The 23,316-nt window shown below is 39.7% G+C and overlaps 1 protein-coding gene across 2 annotated transcripts in view; it reads left to right on the top strand.

Moving 5' to 3' along the window:
• Ano4 (anoctamin 4) overlaps positions 1-23,316 on the top strand; it is a 342,978-nt gene that overhangs the window by 116,828 nt on the left and 202,834 nt on the right. For both annotated transcript variants that reach the window (XM_017798033.1, XM_008832628.1), the window contains exon 2: positions 5,890-6,084. Coding sequence is in view for 1 of the 2 variants with exons in the window: in XM_008832628.1 (XP_008830850.1) it covers positions 6,030-6,084 (55 nt within the window). In the remaining variant the exon portion in view is untranslated. The remainder of the gene's footprint in view (positions 1-5,889; positions 6,085-23,316) is intronic.

Here is a 23,316-nt window from a genome sequence, read left to right as displayed (position 1 = left end):
TGCTCAATGTTCCTTAACACATTTGTTCTAGGTTCACTGGAAATAGCCTCACAGAGGTGGTACTAGTACTGGCCCCTTCAATGGGAGCATGCCTAAGGTAATACCACACAAGGCACTCCCTTTTCTAGATAGACTTCTTTATGTTTGATCTTTTCTCTCCTTATGATACACAAAGGGCTCAGCCTATTTTGTTTTTTTGTTTGTTTATTTTTTGTTTTTATTTTTTGAGAGAGGGTCTCCTGTAGCCTCAGCTTGCCTGGAACTCACTATGCAGACCAGGATGGCCCCTATCTCATAGAGATCCACCTGCCTCTGCCTCCCAAGTGCTGGGACTAAATACATGCACCACCATGCTCAGCTGTTTTATAGATATTGAAAAAAAACGTTTCATTGATTCTTTGAGAGTTTCATACAATGTATCTTGATCATATTCCCCTCCTTCCCAAACTCCTCTACATTCTACCCTACCTTCTACCCACACAGCATCATGTTCCTTCCCTCCACCCCCAAGGACTGTAATTTTTTTGCCCAAATATTCACAGGGCAGTGTGAAATCTGCCCTGGAACAAGGTGGTCAACTTACCAGGGGCCATACCCTAATAGAAAACTGGCTTTTCCTCTCCCAGAAGCTATCATATTCCTTTAACATTAGCTAGGTGAGTGACTTCATGCCCATTTCCATACTCCATGCTTAGATTTTGTCTGGCTTGAGCTTAAACAGGTCTTTGATAAACTGTTCTTTGAGCCAAATAGCAGAGGTTATTAGGAAGGCTTCAGAAGGTTTGGGAAATAAGTCCAGGTATAAGAGGAACCAAAGACACTTTCACCTCTATTCCGGTCAGTGTTTGGGGAAAGTGAAGCATTGGATTTGTTCTCTTCTTCGTAAAGAGAAAACTAGAAAGAAATAATTCCTTCTGCAGATCATTATCTTTTTAATTAGGAATAAGTAAATCCTGTGTTTTGATCATGGGTGGTGACATTCAGAATAGAAATTTTCTGTGTTTTGAACAGTAAGTTACCTAGGACACGATAAGGAGAGAGATGCAGCATGTAGCTACTACTGCTGCAAGTAGTAAAACACTGACAGAGCTACAGATGTTCCCATGGCACACAGTTCTTCTGAATCACAGAGTGGCATTTAGATGAAAGCAAATGGCTATGGTGCAGGCATCCTCCTGCCATGCAGTGCAGCCAGGAGTAGTGCCCCTTGGATATGGTCTAAAAGGAGAGATCACCCCCAAACTCATTTTGTTGAGGAAAAAAATCTTACATTTTAGAGGTTTTAAAATAAAGAAAAGATATGGGGACCTTGAAGGGAATCCTTGCTTTTGTTGATTCACTGGGGTTCTCAGAAAATTCAAATCAAGTAGGAGAGGGGAGTTGGAGTTTAGGAGAGAAAAGCAGGAGGAATGACTTGGGAAGCTGGACAGAGAAGAAATAGATGTGGGGTACATCAGATCAGTTGGTGGGGGAGGGGTGTCTTAGAGATTACCAAGATATGGAGAGATCAGAAGCCTGAAGTCAGAACCATGGGACACGACCACTGTGGCAGGCTAATACATATGTACAGGTCTAATCCTAATCCTTGGGACTTCTGACTATTACTTTCTTTGGAAAGAATTTTTTCTACTAAGTTTCATTTTATTTTACTTTTGTAAAGTTTTATTGAATTTTTGTGTATTTCATCTTTATAACCCCCTTCCCCATTGGCACCTTCCCTTAGCTCTACCACTGGAATTCATGCATTCTGTCATTTGTGCTAAGGCCTATTGAGTCAAGTTGGTGTCCACAGATGTCCCTCAGCCCAAGTTCATCCGCTGAGCCCATCTAGAATCCCTCCTTTTAAGATGAGCTCTTCTTCAGTAATCAGCTGACAATAGTTCTTTGGCTAAGATTGGGACCTGCTGCTCATTTCCCCAGTTCTGTGCTGGGATTTTGTCTGCTTGAGTTTGCACGGGTCTTGTGCATGCTGACACCATTGCTGTAGGTTCATTTGAGCAAGATTCCAGAAGCCTGTGGGACTCTGTTTCCGTATGGTCCTGCACCTCCTCCCTGGCTCTTACAGTCTTTCTGCCTCCTCTTCTGCAACAGTCCCTGAGCCCTGAGTGAGTGGATTTTAATATAGGAGTCCTGTCCAAGGACCCACACTCTGCACTCTTACACTCTACGCTTTGGCCATTTGTGACCTTTTGTGTTCATGACCTTCTGTTGCATGAGGGAGCTTCACTGATGAGAGTTGAGCAATGCATTAGTGTTCTCTCTACCCCTTGTTCCACTATGTTCCATGAGTCTTATGTGTAAAGGTTGCATTGTAGATGTGTCACTTAGTGTTGGGCATCTCACAGACACTTATTCTCTGTGTGTGACCAGCTGTGGAACTCTGTAATTGTTTCCATCTGTTGCAAAAGAAGCTTCTTTGATGAGTGGTGACTGGGACACTTGTCTGTAAATATAAGAATTCATATTTTGCACATAGTAAGAAATTACATTTGTCTAAGGATGTGACAAATGCACTTGAGCATCTCAGCAGGGCATGCATTGACAGGGGAAGCCTGCCAGACTGTCTCCTAAGGGGGTCACCCAGCAAGGCAATCCTACCTTGGGTGAACCTTCAAAGACCAATGCTCAGGCTCACAGATCTTGGGGACAGACTTACAGTAAGCAGTTCATGGGGAGGTAGATGTATAGAAGCTCAGAACAGAAGTTTGTTAGCTCACACTGAGAGTCCTGCCTACCCCTAGATGGGAACAGTAGGATGAGTATGCTTTTCCTGTGGTGGAAGACAAGTTGGAATCCATAGATGATTTGGCAAATGCTGCCAGGATGAGGCACTCAATGATAAAGAAGAGCAAAGCTGTGAATTAGGACTGTCTGGCTGTGCAACTGGAATTCTCAAACCTTCAGGGTGTTAACTCAGTGGGCACGGCCCATATGTATCTTTATTTCACCGTTTGTTTTAATGATTCCTTGACTGATCAAACCCCATTCTGATGAATTAACTCTTTTTGGATTTGTTAGAATGTACAAATTGACTGAGGTCATCTCTATATTTTCATCTGAGGCAGTTAAAGATGACTTTTAATTTTTTAAAAAGTTTGAAAATTTCATGTATGTGTATAATGTATCTTGATCATTTCCAAAGTCTCTCTCTCCAACTCCCTCCCAGTACCCAACATAGCACTCATCTCCTTCCCAATTTCATGTCTTTAATTTTTATACTCACTAAGTCCAGTTAATGCTGGACATATGCTCATGTGTGGGGAGTCATCCACTGAGATATGGGCAACCAACCAATGGTCGCCCCCAAAAGAAAAGTGGCTCTCTGTCTTCCTCGCCAGCCATCAATTGTCATCATAGCCCTTCAGCTAAGGACAGGTCATCAGGAGCCTCTCCGCTCTCTGCTCTGGACTATTTGTAACTATTTTGATCTTTTGAAGGTGTTGTGTGGGAAAGCACAACTGCTGTGAGTTCATGTGTGTAACAGTCATGTCCAGAGTCCAGGCTTGTACAGGACTCCTCCCATCTTCCAGTGAAAGAATGTTAAGGTAGTCTTTATTACCTTCAGCAAACCCATGGTTGCTGATTGAGCACATTACATTTAGCAGGCTTATCAATTCCTCCATGTAGTAGCTTCTCATTGTGACCCGAAAAGACTAATCTATATGCTAATTGTTTTACCCAACTGGACCTCAGTCTCCTCAACTGTGAAAGGCACCAAGTTAATTAGCTAAACACTGAAGTAACTACTAAATGTATACCCTCAAGTTAATAAAAAAAAATCAATGCAACTTCTACACTTAAAGCTCCTGGAACATAGAACAAGGGGTAAAGGGAACGCTAATGCATCTCTCAAGTATCATCAATGAAGCAAGGTCCTTCATGAAATAAAGGACCAGGAGCACAAAAGGTCACAAATGGCCAACGTATAGAGAATAGGAGTCTGCAGAGTGTGGGTCCTTAGACAGGACTCCTATGTTAAACTTCACCCACTCAGGGCTCAGGGACCATTGCAGAAGAGGGGGCAGAAAGATTGTAAGAGCCAGGGAGGAGGTGCATGACCATATGGAAATAGAGTCCTACAGACTGCTGGAATCTTGCTTAAATGAACCTACATCAGTGGTGTCAGCATGCACAAGACCCATGCAAACTCAAGCAGACAAAATCCCAGCACAGAACTGTGGAAATGGGCAGAAGACCCCAATTTTAGCCAAAGAACTATTGGCAGTTGATCACTGCTGGGTGAAGAAGAGCTGATCTTCTTAAAGGGAGGGAGTCTAGATAGGCTAACTAGACCTCAGTGTATGAACTTGCACTGAGGGAAATCTGGGGACACTAACTTGACATGAGAGGCCTTAACTCGAATGATGAATGAATGAATTCCAGTGGAAGAGGCCATGGGAGGGTGCCAATGGGGAAGGGGACATAAAATGATCAAGATATTCAGTATGAAATACACAAAAATTCAACAAAAATTTTTAAAAGGATCCTGTGATTTGGGGAAATTTTGGTCTTCCCAAACAGGTAACCAGATTTCTGACAAGTCCCACCAACCTGTTGGCATTACAAAGCTAATGACTTTCCTGGGCTCTTGTTAAAGAATGTAGCTGATTTCTTACATCGATGAGTTTGAGTCTACCTTTTTCATCACAGAAATTCTTTGGACAGATCATGCCACTTATGTCTTCCCTGAAGCATCTAAAAGTGATTTTATAATTCACTTTTCCCTCAGCATCTACTTAACAGAAATTATTCTTTAGTAAAGAACTTTTCTTATCAACTGTTTGTCTTCCTTGAAATATGATTGATACAGGAAAGACAGAAATGTCCACTTCTTACCCTTTCTTGGTTTTCTGAATAATAAATTGATATATTAGCTACTTCCAATGGTGATCAATGAATGGCTTTAAAAAAATATCTTTGTGGGGCTGAAGAGATGGCTCAGCGGTTAAGAACACTGGATGTTCTTGAAGAGGACCTGGGATCGAATCCCAGCACCCACATGGTAGCTAACAACTGTCCGTAACTCCAGTTCCAGGGGATCCGACAGCCTCTTCTGACCTCTGCAGGCATTGCACGACATGGGTGCACTTACCTACATGCAGGCAATACAGGCATACATATAAAATAAAAATAACAAATAAAAATTGTTAAAAATCTTTGGAGCTCAGAATTTTTGTGCAATTGATAGATATCATTAAATGAAATCCATGTTGATATAATTGGTATATCTTGATGCAATTAATATTGGCTTTGATGAGACTGATGTGAGGTGTGGTATTTATTTAGATCACTCCAGCAGAAAAAAACACAACAAAAAGAGTGTGGGTGATGAAGCAAGACTGGAAAAGTCTTGGTAGTTGTTGATGAGGGATGGGCACATTGGATTTACTAGACTATTTCTTTTGTCTTTTGTATGTTTGAAATTATCTGGAATAAAATAGTTCCAAAAGTACACATAATTATGTTTTCAAAAGGGTAAAAGTGAGTTCATACCAATTCTGGCCTATCTGTGAGTTCCATGAAAAATGTCCCTCAACTGCTACTAAAATTCCAGATACTCCAGCAACAGTTTCTTCGTCCCATAACTGCAGATATGCACATATTTTTCCAGGAAATTAGGAAATAATTTTGATAAGAATTCTAATATAAAATGATCAAATTCTCATTCATAGAATGAGAATTCTTTTCATGACAACTAAGAATATCTACTTTCCAATGAAGCACTGTTCAGTAAATAATATAAAAACCACAATTCTCTTATCATTAGCATACCTTAGGAATTGAAATATAGTTGTTTGTGTTCTCTGGAATTAATCCCAGAACACAGGTTTGTGTTTTACCATTCTTGAACTGACTTCATCAGTCTAATGGTGCTATTTCTCATTCCAGGTTTAAGTTTATCTATTCATGGGGCTGAAAAACGCTTGCAAATCCATCAACGGCGAAGTGTGGCAAGCCGCCCAGGGTCACGTCGTCGCCTGCCTGTGGTTAGGCATTCCTCACTCCCACCAGGCAGAAGGTCAATAAAAATGGAGGCCAGCTCCTCTGGAATCACTAATGGAAAAAACAAAGTTTTCCACGCAGGTAATAAATGGGCAAGTTCAACAGGGACCCATTTCATTAGCAGCTTTGCATAACCTACATGGCACCTTTATTACATAATTGTGCTATACCTTCAGTGAAGATTACTTTTTATATAAGTATTGTTTTTCCTCATCTCTTTAATCAGTAGCAAATGTCACCAGGTCCAATAAGAGAGAGAGATTGATGTATCAGAGAATGTTAAGGACACATTCCTCCTACACTGGTAAAATCAAAATGAAAATTAGAGGGATAAATCTTACTCAGCTCAGAAAAACTTCTTATGCAATAAAAGAGAGATTTGGCCATTTTCCTGATAATTTGCTCCAAGAGAGCTGAGGGAAAATTTCAAGCTAAAAGTGTCCACTCTGAAATCTGAGTTATCTGGATTGGCCCAGTTGCATCCTCCTGAGTAAGGCTGGGGATGAGGAGAAGACTGGAGATAATAAGTTTCAAGGCTTCTGAGAAGCATTTGTGATCTTCTAAAACTGTTAAAACAGTTCTATATTGGAACCTCTAATTTAAACTAAATTTTTTTTACATAATTGTTTGGGAGAGAAGCTCATTTAAGTATTCATGCATTCATTCAATAACTATTTGCTGAGTTCTTGCTACATGCTAGGATTGTTTTGAGTGCTGAAGAAATGCCAGTGAACAAGACAAAGTTCCCATAAGGCGACATTACAGAAACCTTGAATTGGAAGGTAATTCAGAAGTCATTTAAAATAAGTCTCACTCAATCCTTATTCCTCTCTATACTGTCCTGTAGATGGTGGACAGATCCTATTGAAGCCAAGCTTATAATGTTGACAAGTTATACCACCTTCTCCCTCTGAGCTGATGACCTTGTTTCTAACCCTTCCAAGAAGTCCCCAGAGAGCCTGAGTTACTAGAAACCTCTCATCCTCTGTCTTCACTCTTTTTCATGTTTTCAGTAGGCAGGGTTTCTCCTTATGTTCTTGACTGGGTCCATCCCTGGTCCTTCAGCCTTGACCACCTCTTCTTTTTCTTTGAATTACAAAAAAATTTATTTGTTATTGAATTTCTATGATTTTATACAATATTATTTGATGGTATTTAGATCCTTTTCTATCTTCCCTATAATGTGCTCTATTATGTGTATAATACTGTATATGGAGTTTAATTTGTGTCTCCAAATGTTCTTCATTGTGGGTCTGTCCACTGAAACCTTGTCAATCAACCAAGAATCCCTTGCTTGAAAGAGACTGTCTCTGCTCATCCCAGTAACCATCTGTTGCCACAATTTCCTTTGGTGCGGTTGGAGCTTCTTACCTACTTCCTCATGTCTATGCTGGGAATTTTTTCTGGTTTGAGTTTGCATGGGACTTGTGCATACTGTCACCATTGCTATGAGTTCATATGAGTAACTGGTCAATGTGTATATTAAGGCCTATAGAGTCAAATTTTTGTCCCCAAAAGGTCTCTGGCATGGACCCATTCACCGGAGCCTGGTTAACCTACTACAACTCATATCCTGAAAAGAGACTGAATCTCCCCTTCCCAGCAGCCATCAGTTTCCAATAGTTCCTCAGCTAGGGTTGGAGCTTCTTACCTACTTCCTCATGTCTATGCTGGGAATTTTTTCTGGTTTGAGTTTGCATGGGACTTGTGCATACTGTCACCATTGCTATGAGTTCATATGAGTAACTGGTCAACTATATGGGAAACTCTGCTTCCTTGTGGTCATCCACTACCTCTGGCTCTTATAATCTTTCTGCTCCTTCTTTTGCAATGATCCCTGATCTTTGTGAGACAGAAGTTTGATATAGGTGTCCTATTCAAGAATAAGCACTCTGCAGCCTCTTGTCTTCTGTACATTGACCAATTGTGGGTTTCTGTGTTAAAAACCATTTGTTGCCTAAGGTAACTTCTCTGGTGAGAGTTGAGAGAACTAAGGGTATAACAATAAATCATTAGGGATCAGTTTAATACAATGATTATTTAGTATAAATCTAGTATTAGGTTCTCCCCTGTGTCCTGTGATCTCTCTAGCCAGGGATTCCTAAGCCTGATATCAATGTTAGGTATTGACTCCATCCTATGAAGCAGATATTAAACCCAGGTAAAGAATGGTTGGTTACTCCCATAATATTTGTGCCACTATTACACTGGTAGACATATCTTGCCAGGCCACAGGATTCACAACTGGGTACGGTTTGATGATTATTTTTCTGTCTAGTAGCATGCATAGCACCTTCTGGCACTGTGAATGCTAGCCAGTGGAGATGCACCTCTCTTGAACCTTACTCAGAAGGCTTTCTCTTTTCCCTCTCTCTTTACCCTTCTTGTGCTGCTAGATATTTCCTTGAGTGTATGCTGTTTCTCCCATTCTAATCATCATCACTTGACAATACATTCTTTTATCACTTCCTCCATTTTCCTCCTCTCTTCTAAGCTACACCTTTGTTCTGCTCTCTCAATTCCCAGCTACTCTTCTTCAGTCATCCCAATCCAGTTTTCAGCTCCCCCTTTCCATTGTGGCTGTTCTTTCTGACTGGCCTCTTTTGTCACAATGTTGTAGATGTCTACCATAGCCTTCTGATGCTGCAGACCATGGTAGACCACACACTGGACCACATGCTTTTTCCCCAAACACCAATCCCCAGGCTTTCATGACAATCTCAGCTCTTTTATTTGTCTCACACATGGCTTTTCTGGTTTCCCAAACTTCAGCAGTTTCCCCTTCCTTTTGCCTCCTATTCTTTTTTTTATTGTTATTTTATTATTTTATTTTGATCTTTTAATTTTATATTTTTTATTATTCCAAAGAGAGGCAATTTTTAATTTATTTTATTTTTTATGTGTATGAATGTAATGTTTGCATGTATGTAACCACACCCATGCCATGCAATGCCTGCAGAGATCAGAAGAGGGCATCGGAGTCTCCTAGAACTGGAGTTACAGAGGGTTGCCAGCTGCCATGTGGGTGCTGGGAATCGAACCTGGCTCCGCTGTAAGAGCAGCCAGTGCTCTTAATTTTTCCAGAAATAACTTGAAAAAGGTTATATATATATATATATATATATATATATATATATATATATATGGGAAATTCTTTTCTTTTTAAAACCCTAATGAGTTTCCCATTTACGGCTGCCCTGGAAAGTCCACACTCAAATATAGATCCTGTGACTTCCCGACAGTAGCACAAAATGGTGAGAGAGGTGCTTCACAGCATTCTTGGCTTATGTATCCTTAGTCCTTCCCCACATGCAGCTAAGGTCAACTGATTGGGTGGGAGGGTAACTGACTCCCCATCAAATCCTTGAAAAGCATGGGTGGAGGTGTGACTATAGCTTGCTGGCATAGTGGTCGGAGGACATGTCCAGTTAACACTCCACCCTTTCCTCTGGCTCCTACATTCTTTCTGCCAACCTCTTCCACAAAAATCCCTGAGCCTTGGAGGGGGTGTTAGGTGTGGGATGATCTTCCTCCCATTGTGGCAAGGCACTGAACTTTCAGGACTCTGCATCATCTATTTTCCATGGGCTGTTGGCCCATTTCAGTGGGATTCCATCTACTATAAAAACACAAACAGCAAGAAGCAAGAACATCTAAACAGTGGCTGCTGTAATAATTTAACCTATGGGTGTAAACACAAATGCTTGGACAGTAATTTAGCAGGTGCATCACGTCCATCTAACAAAACAATTGCCATGGTTTTCCCACTAGGGCCTATATCCTCCCCTGCCGCAGAGGGATGGACTGGTCTACAGTACCAAATGGGTGTTCCACCGCTAGGAGCAGGCATTATATCCAATTGAAAATTTGCTGGTTGTACATACACTAGACACGCCACTATTGCACCAGTTGGTACATCTTTTTTGCATGTCGATAGTGCAGCATGTGGGGTCTGTCATTGAATAGAATTATAGGGGACTGTTCTCCACCAGCCATCTGCATGTCACCTTCTGGTACTATGAAAGCCACTCATCCAGTGGCAGGAAGTTTCCAGCTTAGTCCAAGCCTGATTTCTCCCTCTCCCACGCTCACATCATGCAGTGTCTTCAGCAGTAAGGTTTTATTGTTCATTTCTGGTGTACAATCAACATTATTGACAATGCCTTTTATTGTTTTGGGAACCTCTAGGGCCCCTCTGGCCAACAGTTCATAGGCAGCAACCCACCTCTGGCACTGGGATTTTCATTTAATAACCGTATGGCTTTTGGTAGGACTTTCTTCCATCCCCATAGGGTTCCTTCTGTGCTTAAGGCTTTTTAAAAATTTTGTGTATGCTTATATTGCCTGCATGTGTGTAAGTGCACCCATGTCATGCACTGCCTGTATAAGTCAGAAGAAGGTGTTGGATCACCTGGAACTGGAGTTATAGACTGTTGTTAGCTGCATGTGGGTGCTGGGAATTGAATCTGGGTCCTCTGCAAGAGTAGTCAATTCTCTTAACCACTGAACCATCTCTCCAGCCCTTGCCTTCTATTCTAATATAAGCCTTTGTAACTAATCCAGAAAGATCTGTCTCTGATTATAGAATTCACCTTTCCTGCACTACTCATGATAAGGTCAAGTTCAAATGATTTGGTATGTTAAAAAGTAAGTGTCCTTCACTTTTTTGCCTGTATTTCTTCTCATCCTTCACTTACTTTGCTCCATTCTGCCCTAAATTTTACTCTTCTAGGGTATCAGTTAGGGTTTAACCAGAAAAGAAGTCCTAGATGTTGCATAATAGAAATTAATTGTAGAAAATTGACTTCTTTCATTGTGGGAACTGGTGAGGTAAGTCCAAAGTCAATAAAGCAGGCTGTCTGAAAGAGCTGCTAGAACTTCCTAGCCTCAACTTGATGCTTATAGCTACAGATGAAATGAATTTCTTCTTCAAGGAAGGCTCAGAGCTGCTTCTTTAAAAAATTTTTTAAATATTTTTATTTTCAGTGTATTAGTGTGTTGCCTGCATGTATGTGAGTGCACTTGTGTCATGCAATGCCGAGGAGGTCAGAAGAGGGCTTCAGATTCCCCTGGAACTGGAGTTAAGGATGGTTTATAGCCGCCATGTGGGTGCTGGGAATCGAACCTGGGTCCTCTGCAAGAGCAGTCAGTGCTCTTAACTGCTAAGCCATCTCTCCAGCCCCCAGATCTGCTTTTCAGTGCCCTTCAAGGGATTGGATCAGTCCTACCAGTAGTATCTAGGATAATAGATATAGTATAATATAAAACAACAACCAAAGTGATTTGTTTAAAATGTGTCATCTTATGAGATTCTTCTCAAAATTGTCTAAGATCTCCCTAAAAGTCATATAATCTTTACCTTGTAAGATTTACCTAGAGTATCTAGGATAATCTCCCATAGATAAAGTCAATTTACTACAGGCTTTAACCACAAATAAGAAACAATTCCACAGCAACAGGAGACTGATAGTTGTTGAATAATGTATCAACATACTAGGAGCTATAGGTAGCCCAGCCAAGTTGATACATCATCGGCTTTCATCTAATTAGCAGGCTTTCAGCTCTCCAAATACATGGTGCTAGTCCATGCCTTCCAACCTTTGCTGGCACTATTCTTTCTAGAAAGCCTTGATTTGGTCCACTATCTTTTAATTTTTTGAGGCAGTCTCGTGCAAGCTCAAGCTAGCCTTGAACTAATATATACATTGAAGATGGCCTTGAACTCTTGATCCTCCTGTTTCTAGCAGTGTGTACCACCACACCTAGCTTATCTAGTACTGGGGGTCAAACCCAGAGCCTTATGCATTCCAGGCAAGCATTCTACCAATTGAGATACATTACCAGCCATCCTCTAATATTTAAAAATAACCTGACTTTCTTCTGAAAGGTCTTCAAGGTCATGAATTCTGGATTGTTCACTTTTGTACTCCCAATAAGTATTTGTAGGACAAGTTCAAACTCAGTGTTCATTAGCTGAGTTCATTTCTCTTTTTTTGTAAATTTTTATTGAATTTTAGTGTATTTCATACAGAACATCTTAATCATCTTTTTACCCCCTTCCCCATGGTCCCCCCCCACTGGATTCCATGCATTCTGTCATTTGTATTAAGGCCTATTAAGTCAAGTTAGTTTCCCCAGATGTCCCTCAGCAAAAGCTCATCCACTGAGGTCCAGCCAGCCTATCTAGAGTCCCTCCCTTTAAGAAGATCAGCTCTTCATCACCTAGCTGTAACCAACTGCCAATAGTTCTTCAGCTAAGACTGGGGACTGCTGCTCATTTCCACAGTTCTGTGCTGGGTTTTTGTCTGATTGAATTTGCATGACACCATTGCTGTAGGTTCATAGGAGTAAGGTCCCAGGAGCCTATAGGACTCTATTTACATTTGGCCATGTACCTCCTCTGTGGCTCTCACAATCTTTCTGCCCCTCTTCTGCAATGGTCTCAGAGCCCTGAATGGATGAAGTTTAATATAGGAGTCCTGTCCAAGGACTCACACTCTTCAGACTCTTACTGTCTACACTTCGGCCATCTGTGTCCCTCTGTGTTTGTGGCCCTCTGTTGCATGGGCAAGCTTTGTTGATGGACATTGAGAGATACATTAGTATCTTGTTCCACCATGTTCCGAGACCCTTAGGTGTAGAGATTCCATTGTAGATGCATCACTTAGGGTTGGGAAATTCACAGACAATCTCTGTGTGTGACTAGTTGCAGAACTCTATAATAGTCTCCATCTGCTGAAAAAAAAGCTTCTAATTTCTGTACCTATCCTTCTTCCAAAAAATACTTGAGATACATAGTAAACAAAGCAGATGAACCATTCCTGCCATTGGGGCAGTCACACAGTAGCTGAGAGAGATAATATGTCAACACAGTACAGAGATAAACTATATAATATGTAAAGTCTATTGTACATAATTGTATTACATTTACATATAGTTATGTTAAAACTATGTATAATATAACAAAGAGAAAAATGGAGGAATCAAGTGTCAGAAAGAAATGATACAATTTTGTTACATTTAGTTATTTGTGTGTGTGTGTGCATGTGTGTGTGTGTGTGTGTGTGTGTGTGTGCGTGCACACACACATGTACCTACCATAGTGAGTGCCTGAAAACCAAAAGACAACTTGCAGGAGTCAGTTGTCTTCTTTCACCTTTAGTAGGTCCTGGGATTGAACTCAGGTCCTCATGCTTGATGGCAAGCATCTTTACCCACCAAGCTCCACGTTACAATTTAAAATCAGTTAGTGAGGCTATGCCATATCATGGGAGCAATACATGATCAAAGATTAGAAGTTGCTCAAAAATTCATGTAGATTTTGTTCTAGCAGAGGAACAGCCAGTGGACTGACCCCAGGCTAGGAGTGAATCTGGCAGTTTAAATAATAGCGCAGAGGTCCATTAATCTGAAATGGAGTGGGCAAGAGAGGAAATCAGCTCAATGAAGTCATAGGGCCCCATGGAACAGGGCCTCATAGACCATTGTAAGGACTTTGAACTTTATGGGAAGCCTTACAAGTCTTTGAGCACATGACATAATTTGAGGGACTTGGATTGTTTTTTAATTGTTATGCATGTTGAAAGACGACATACACACACACCACACACAGACACAGACACACACCACACACACACACACACACACACACATATATATATATATATAGAGAGAGAGAGAGAGAGAGAGAGAGAGAAAGAAAGAGAGAGAAAGAGAGAGAGAATAAAGAGAAGAAGTTCAGATATGAGGCCTTAGGAATAGTCTAGTTGAGTGATGACAGTAGCTGTATGAGTGGCTGCAGTGAAGTTTTGCTCTATTTTCAAGCTGAGTCCACAAATTTTCCAATTGATTGGAAAAGCTAAGGATGACTCCAAAGTTTTTGGCCAGAGTAAATGGGTCTAATATCAACTGAAATGGGGGAGGCTTCAAAGGAAACATATTTCCTTGGCTTGGGGTAAAAGATGAGAATGATATTGGAATTTTGATTATAGATAAGGTAATATTCAGTACTGGTGAGATCATGTTGGTGCTAAGTATCTCTGCAATTTGATCTGGGAAGGAGATTTGATTTTAAAAAGTGATAATTAAGGCTGGAGAGATGGCTCAGTGGTTAAGAGCACTGGCTGCTCTTGCAGAGAGCCGGGGTTTGATTCAGCACTCACATGGCAGCTAATGGCCATCCATAACTCTTTTTCCAGGGGATCTGATGCCCTCTTCTGACCTCTGTGGGACTGCATGACACAGGTGTACTTACATACATGCAGGCAACACACTCATACACATATAAATTAAATGAAATAATAAATAGAATATTTTAAAATTGATATTTGTTAGCATCAGTATTGCATTTAAAGACATCATATGAAAAATGATGACCCAAAAGGAATATTGCAGCAAGCTTCACACTTGTTTTTAAACTAACCATCAGCCAAAGCTATTATGAGAAAAAAATGCATCTATCCTGAACATGCACAGACTTTAATCTTGTCATTATTCACTAAACAATACAGCATAACTGCCATTCACAGTATAGTTACATTGTATTAGGCATTATAAGTAACCTAAAACTGGTTTAAAGTGTAGAGGAGAATGTATGAATTATATGTAAACACTACACCATTTTATATAAGTGAATTGGGCATAGTTCCTGGAAACAGTCCTGAGGGGGGATGATGGAAAAGGGGAGAGAATCACATGCCAAGAGCTGGACACTGAGAATCAGCAGCTGCATGTCACAGAGGAACATAAACCACCAGCACCAATGGCCAAGAAAGAATAGTTGACAATGATGGAGGGCAATGATTTGAAATGAAGACAATGTATCAGGAAGAGGAGAGTGATTATCTTGGTTAAATGTTGAAAGTGACGTAACATGAGGACTAAGAATTGGCCATTGTGAGGAAAGTAGAAGTCAAGCAGGGTTTTGATAAGAGCAGTTGTAGTGAAGAAGTGATGGCAAAACCCAATTGAAGTGGGTCTGAAAGAGAACGAGAGGGAAGCTCCTTTCCCACCATTCCAGTTTTAAATTTGATGAAGAAAGCAACATTATAACCGAGAATGAGAATGGAGCTAAGGAAAGAGAGGTAATGGCACCAACAGAGAACATCTATTTGCTACCCTATATTAAGGGACGTTAGATTCACAGACATTCAGTTAAAGTAGAACTAGCCCCCGTGATTATGTATATTTCATCAATCTTACCTACCTACATGAATGGATGGATAGAATCAGATGAGAGTCAATATTTAGAGAAAGAGAAGAAATGGAAGAGGCATGGAAGACAATGAGTGCAGTGATTTCAGCTTGGTACAGAGAGGAGTAACAATAACCCAGGTAATGACAAGTGCTGGAAAGTTGGTGGGATCAGCTGTTAGAGTTCCAGGGCGGTCAAGCAGGCCTCAGATAATAGAAAGCAGACCTGGAATATTGAAAGAGAGCAGCCTGAGGATGGAATACGTGGCGGTAATGTTGTGAAGAGGGATACTGTTACTCTCAATAGCATGATCTACACCAGAGTATGAAAAAAAAATACTGTAATAGACTGGAGCAAGATCACTGAAGGAGTCCTAAGGAGTTCCCACAGTGTAGAGATCAGCTACCTACAGAGGGCATTCTGTTTTCATAGGCTTTGCTATGTATCTGAGAATTTAACCAATGACGGACAAAAATATTTGGAAAATTTATGTCTATACTGAATATGTATAGATCTTTTCCTAAATAGTGCAATATAACAACTACATGTCATGCACATTTTATTAAATGTTATATGTAATTTCCAAATAACTTAAAGTATACAGGAGGCTAAGATCCTACTTTATGTAAGGAACTGAGCATCCACATACTTAGGCACCATTGTCAAGTCCTGGAACCAGTCTCCTGTGAATACAGAAGAGTGACTTTACATTGAACCAGTCAAGAATTGAGTAGTTTGGAGGATCATAGTGATTCCGATTAATCCTATGAAGAAATAAATAAACACGACTTGGGAAGTAGCAGGTAAATGCCAGCATGCAGGGTAGAGTGTGATATGATACAGTAATGTGAGTTTCAAAGCTCAGGAATCTGGGAAAGAGGGAAGGAAAATGGCTTGAAGGGGTCTCTAAGATTCAAGAAATGTATTTACTCTTTCTCCTGATCTTCTGACATCAGGACTATCGGAGAAAAAAGGTAACATATAAAAGAGCCATGTGAATTGCTCTTACCAACGTTCCACCATTTCTTACTCCCTGGATGTCTTTACTGCCCTGTTTACCAAGCTTCCAGAGGGAAACAGTAACCTCTGGAAATACACAGGTTCAAATTAGACCCAGATGGACAGAGCATTCTGAGAAGAGGTTGATTCGATTGTTGATTAGCAGAATTCTGGAGGGCCAGATGTGGTTCTATTTAACTTTCTAGGCTACCCCAGAGTCTTACTTTGAAGATGGTCAATGTCAGCCATTCTCTTGAACTATCTCATGACCACCCAGAAGAAAGTGCTCCCTTAGAAGCTGTTTTCTACATCCTGTGTAATTTAACTTGCCCTTTGTTTTTTGAAATTGCCTTCTTTGATGTGCCCATTCCCAAATTAATTCTGCTCTAACCAGTCATAGCTTTTTATAGCTTCTCAATTGGGTTTTTACTCTGTCATTTCTTAGATTTCTCCCACAGTTTGGAGGGTCCCTCACCCCAATAAATATCTACCGTGCACGTTCCTACCTCAAAGTGCCATTCAAATTCCTCTTCCTCCAAGAAGCCTTTTTAGATCTCACTGTTCAGAATAGGGGTCCCCTTTCCCCATAAAAGTTGGATGTCCACTGCTTTTAGGATTTATGCTGCCAATTCCTTTTCGGAGCCTCCGTCCCTTCCAACCCTATACATTATTCTGAATATGTTTTAAATAAATGATTACCTATTCTTTGTTACACTATATTCTACCTGCTAGATATATGTTTTTATTCTGAAATTAAAGACTTAATCTAATTCTACTTTCATATGCTCCTTCAACTACCTTGAGCTATTTTCCAACTGAAATAACTTCTAGTTTTTCGTTGCTTCCTTAATGACTGACATCCGTGTTCTTTATCATTCTTTCTGGTTCACTTTTAGAAGCAATCTCGTTCCATTTTTGAGAAATGCAGAGCCTAGAGTTGGGTGGAATATTCTGTTATAGTCTAACCCAAACAAATTAAAATCAGCCTGTCTTTTCCTTTAGTTGATATCCTGGGTGATACTAACAAAATAATAATTAAAGAAATTCTATTAATGTATTTCTTGAAAACACAGTGTCAACTATGAGTAGTTTAGCAAATCTAAAGTCATTGTCTTTACTTTAAAAAACATACCACTAAAAAAAAAATCATACCACTACATTCGCCATCACCTCATCATACGCTCTTAAGCCTCTACACATTGACTATTGGTTGAAAATACAAAGCCAATCCTTTAGCATCAAATAATTAGGAATATTTTATTAAACAAATTACTATAATTTTTAAAAAGTATATTTAAAACTCATGTTATTCTGTCAAGACATGTGACTTTAGTTCTTCCTCTTTATCTTTAGTATAGTTGCACTAATGCACCATAGCTCCTACTGGGGGATTGCAGAAGAGCTCTCAAACTGAGTTTCTTATTTCTAGTGAGTCATGGATCTTAGAAACACATGGGCACTCTAGTCATCTTGAAGACTATTAAGTCATCTAGCTACTCTCTACAGAGTTAATGATCCCACTTCCCAAATTGTTCTCTAAAAAGCCCACTCGGACTGGTGATTTAGTTTGAAAAGAAATGGCGTAAGATTACTGTAGACATTTTATGCTACAGGATGTTCATTTTGCTTGTTTATACCGCTGTTGAGTTTACAAACACTTCTGAGTGCCTACTGTATATTAGCAAATATTTATTTGGAAGACACCCTTCCTTGAAACTAGAGTGGTGAAACATGGTTCTAAGGGAGCTCACAGTCATGTCCAATGGATGGCCGTTTAGGTTCTTTGTTATTAACATCAGAACCCCCTTATTAACCAAGCAAAGGAATTTAAACTTGAAAGATATAAAGGAAAACTAGAGAATCAACCTTGGATTCAAGGGAGCAGGCATCAAGAAATGAACTATTTGACTCTCTGGAAGAAAGGAAGACTTGCTAGTTTTCCATCATGTGGCTTAATTTTTTAAGATTTTACAGGGCTGGAGAGATGGCTCAGCAGTTAAGAACATTGGTTGTTCTTGCAGAAGACCTGGGTTTGAATCCCAGCACCCACATGGCAGCTAACAACTGTCCATAAATCCAGTTCCAGGGGATCCGACCACTGCTTCTGACCTCTGTAGGCATTGCATGACAGAGGGTGCACTCACCTACACGCAGGCAATACACACATACGCATAAAATGAAAATAATAAATAAAATATTTTTGAGACTGATATGCCTGTTTATTTTACATAAATAATTAAATTGTGGCTGAATATTTCGTGTAGAACATTACCAATATTTTTCAGAGGTGAAATTTTTATTTTGAAATTGTCACTGTTGAGACACTGTTGTATGCCTCTTACATAAACACATAGCACAATATCGAAGTATGTTAATGGCAATTTCAGAAATTGCTGGAAATTCCATCTTAATCCCAAGCCAAAATTCATTTAATCATTTTTATGAAAATCAAGTCAGCAATCCAAACAGCAATTTTTTTTTGTTTGTCTTTTGAGACAGGGTCTTCTTTAAGTACCCTGGCCTGGCACTCACTATGTAGATAGACCAGGCTGGCCTTGGCAGATCTTTGTAAATAAAATATTTTTTAAAAAAAGAGTTTATAAAATCCAAGTGTCTATGCAACATCTCTTTGATTGGGTAGAGAATGATGGATGGGGTCCACGTCCTTCAGCCTTCATAATGGGAGGGCATGACTCCTTAGTTTCTCCTCTTTCCTACACTGCACACAGTGAGGGGGGACAGACACCCCCAAAACAATGGAAGTTATATCGGGAAGGAGAAATATATGCCAAAAAAAATGCCCACTATGAGATGTCCTTAACCTGTTCTGTGAGAAATAAAACTGCACTAAGATCTGGGACAAAGATATAAGTAAAAGTGTAGGATAATTATTTCTGTGAGATATCAACAGGAAGAATGAAAGATGGCCATTTAGAGGAAAAAAGCCTAATAATAGAATACATTGAACTGGTTACGAGTACAAGCCTTGTTGTTAGGGTTAAAACCTAGACATCTCACCTTATAAATTACACAGTCTTGGGTAGTTATTTAAATTCTCTGATTCCTAGTTTCCTCATTAATAAACTAGGGAGGATATTAATATCTTTCTCACAACATTAGTGTTACTGGATTAAATATAGTATATCTAGTTAAATTTAAATTTTAAGATATATAAATATTTTTCTTTAAGAATTTCATACTTGTATACAACAAAATAGCATCATATTTACCTCCAACTTCCTCCTTCATCTTTCCCCATGTCCCCCACAATTTGCCATATCCCAATTTCATGTACTTTTTGTTTTATTGTTTTGATAACCCAACAAATCCAGTTAGTACTGACAATATGTGCTTGGATTTGGGGCCGTCCATTGGAGTATGGGAAATGGACACATTCTCAATAAAGAATGGTTCTCCAACTCCCAGAAACTATACACTGCCAATAACTCTTCATTTTGGGATGGAGCCTGGAAATCATCTACCTCATCTATACCAGAATTCTGACTGCTTTGATCTTGTGTAGATCCTGTGCAGGCGACCACCGCTGCTGAGTACATGATGATAATAAGCATCTCATGTGCAAAAGAAAGAATTTCACAGAATGCCTCCCCGTCCTTTAGCTTTTACATTCTTTCCACATCTTGTTCTATGTCCTGGTAATGGTAGGTTTACTGTAGATGTCCCATTTAGGGCTGAGCACTCAGCCTGTTATTCTCAGCTCTCGGAGCAGTTATCCACCTCTCCGTTGACTTCAAAAAGAAGCTTCTTTGATCAAAGTTGAGAGAAGCCCCTCTATGGGTGTAAACATGAATATTTAGAAGGCATTTGACAGCATGTCCATTTAGCAAAATAATAATAGCAGGTTCTACTTTAGGGCTTCTACCTCCCGATCCATGGGCTTTTGACCAGGATTACCTGGCATGAAATTCCCTCCTGTGGAGCAGACCTCAAATCCAATCAGAAAGCAGTTACTCCATAACAGTCATGCCGCTATTGCACCAGTAGGCACACCTTGCTGGTAGGTTGGTGTTGCAGGAAGCAGGGCCCAGGGCTGTGTAAGACTATTGATGCCTTCTCCCCAGCAGTACTTTTTGAGTGTATGTCTTGAATATGTCATGAGACACACTTGTAACAGAATTATGTTGCTTATTTGCAACTACAATTTAGCTGGACATTTTATGTTTTTATGTCTTAAATTTGGTAACTTTTTAGCTTTTGTAGCAATTAAATAAATTAATTCATGTAAATTACCCAGTATAATGCTGGGCACAGATGTTCAGCAATGAATGGCAATGATCTTTGTCTCTGTTCAAAACAAAATTCAGAAGTCTGAAAGTATATCTTCCCAGAATTATTTGTTGCTCAGTCACCACATTGTAGAAACACATCCTAGTTCAGGTATGCCTGAGCCAGTAAGATGAGCTCTTGTCCTGTTGTACTGGCAGAGGAACCATTCGCTTCCACCTTTCATAGTGTCTTTCTCTTTTGTTCCTGACACTCATCTTGTATGTAAATTTCATTTGACCTTATCCTTGAGTCACTCTTAACTGACAAATATTATTTTCCACTTCTCTTTATAGGTCACTAGTCAAAACATTACTGTTAAATAGCACCAGGTTTGGAATTACAATTCAAGAGACAATTCAATGAGCTTAAGCATTGGTTATAATTCTTTCAGTTTGAAACTGTAAAGCTTAGTAGTAGACCCCTTTTTCTCAGGTTAATGGCTGTACCTTATACAATTGAACTAGTAGCTTTCTGAAATATTTCTTCCATCTATTTCACTATCTGTTAGGCCCGTCATATAGAGTGTCATTAGTCACAGAAAATGTCCTTTGTTCTCCTTTTAAGCTTGTAAAATGACATTTTGGTGTTGATGTTTCATTACTTACGTCTTTTTTTTAAAACCCAAGTGATCCTTTCCCATTTTATGTACAGGTATTTAAATACTGGAAATATTGATTTCACAGGAGATAAGTTTTAGGATTTTGTTATTTCCAATGAACTAGAATGACTCTCCTGCTCTCTAAATACACAGTCATTAAACGTACAGTTTGACAATAACACAATTATAGCTATGATTTCTTTAGCGGTCTGGGCAGTCTTTACCTCAAGAAGTGTTATTGACATTCAGTATCTCATTTAATTCCCATGGCACCTTCATTCTATTATCCTGATATTATTGTTGGGAAGCATAGTTACATGGAAGGGTAAGATATTACTGAGGGGAAAATGGGGAAATGAGGGTATTCAACTGGGAAGGGAGGAGGGAAGGATATACAAAGAACTATGGGGATAAAAGGGAAGAAGGAGCTCAAGAGAGGGAGGATAATAGGAGGTAGGTATTATCAAAAGAAAAATGGGAGTACTTTAACTGGTGACGGAGGAGGGTGGTTAGAGTGGGAGAAGGGCGCAGAGATAAATAAAGCTTAGGTGGTATGAAAAGCCAGAGGGAAATGTCTGTGCTCAAAAACCTACTGAAAAATACACATACAGTATCTGAACATGAGTGCATGTGTTTACCCGAAGACTGTATAACAAGAAACAGTGCCAAACAGAGAAGCCTCCCCTCCTCCCTTCAAGTTGTTGGTCAGGGTAGTATAAGAGACTCCTAAATAACACAGGCTATTGCCACAGGCCTTGATTACCTCCCAGAACTTGAAGGTAAGGCCCTATTGTGGAAGACAGGACATACTTCAGACACAGGACTTGGGGCAATGGAGCTGGAACTGACCTGAAAGCCCTCTCCCTGAAGACTAGCTTTCATAGTTCTAGAGGACAGTATGCAAGCTGCTAAGGGAGAAAATCAATCAGTGATCCAATCCCGGCTTTAAAGCCTAATAACCACAACAATGACCAGCACAACAAACCATAGCAGTGCCGTAGTGGCACTTCTATCTTCAGGGTAATCAGCAGCTTTGTAATTGAACTTAAAACCCTCTCAGTGTGAAGGAACTAATGTGTGACACTGTAAACATGGTCAAATATGCATGGATGGAGAGGTTATAGATCCTAGGACTCAGTAAATACCTTTTAAGGTACTTAAAAATTTTTTTAATTTATTTATTTTTATTTTTATGTGCGTGAGTGTATTGTCTGAACGTACGTAAGTACATTTGTGATGTGCAGTGCTCACATAGGTCAGAAGAGGGTTTTGGATCCCCTGGAACTGGAGTTACAAATATGGGTGCCGAGATTTGAACCCGGGTCTTCTGCAAGAGCATCCGGTGCTCTTAACCACTGAGTCAACTCTCCAGTCCCCAAGGTACTTTTTATCTAGAAAGAAAAAAATAAGGAAAAGGTAAATGTACGGTCAGTGTTTAGAATGATAATTATGATACCACAGTTTTATGTTCGGATGATGTTCTGCTGTTTCCAAATGTTCCATAAATATTTCCCTTACATTTCATTTAGTTGTCACAGCCGTCCAAACGGATGGGTTTATACTTACTTTGCTGTGGTTTGGAAGATGAAATTACTTTCTGGATGGTGAAAAATTAATCATTGATAAACACTAGATGGAACCTACATTTTTAATTTTGTGTGTTGTGGATGATAAAATTGTTCTTTGTATGGTGAAATAAATATTATATATAAACACGAGAGAGACCATATATTTTTAATTTTGTGTGTGTGTGTGTGTGTGTGTGTGTGTGTGTGTGTGTGTGTAGTTTTTTACTCCATTCTGTCAGTTTTGTTTCTCTACATGAGAATGATTTGAACATGAAATTTTGTCGTTTTCACATTTTCCTTTTCTGAAAACAGACATTGTCTTGAGAAGTTAGACTTGTTTCTGAACCTAAGGGATATCATGGTTCTCCTCTAACAGATATGAAATTTTGGTGAAATTAGTCATTTCTTTCCCATGTGTGGGATACATTTTGGTGGACAGGGAAGAGAAGGCCTACCACATGACTTTGAAGTATGGAAGAAAAACTGTAGAGCTGCTTTGGACTTGTGTTCTGTTTCTTTCTGCATGGAAAGTGGATGTGGTGGCTTTCAGAGCAGCTAGTGTTGTGGGTTAGTAATGATACTGATCACCCTTCATTTGATCTCTTCCTCTGTAAGTGGAATATTTTACATGTATTCTGTGAGTTTAGGAAATAGGGGAGTACTTGGGA

The sequence above is a fragment of the Nannospalax galili genome, unplaced genomic scaffold, assembly GCF_000622305.1.
Source record: "Nannospalax galili isolate Female #2095 unplaced genomic scaffold, S.galili_v1.0 scaffold415, whole genome shotgun sequence".
Lineage (NCBI taxonomy): Eukaryota > Metazoa > Chordata > Mammalia > Rodentia > Spalacidae > Nannospalax > Nannospalax galili.
Note: the sequence above shows the minus strand (reverse complement) of the source record. Positions and strands in the feature narration are given on the sequence as shown.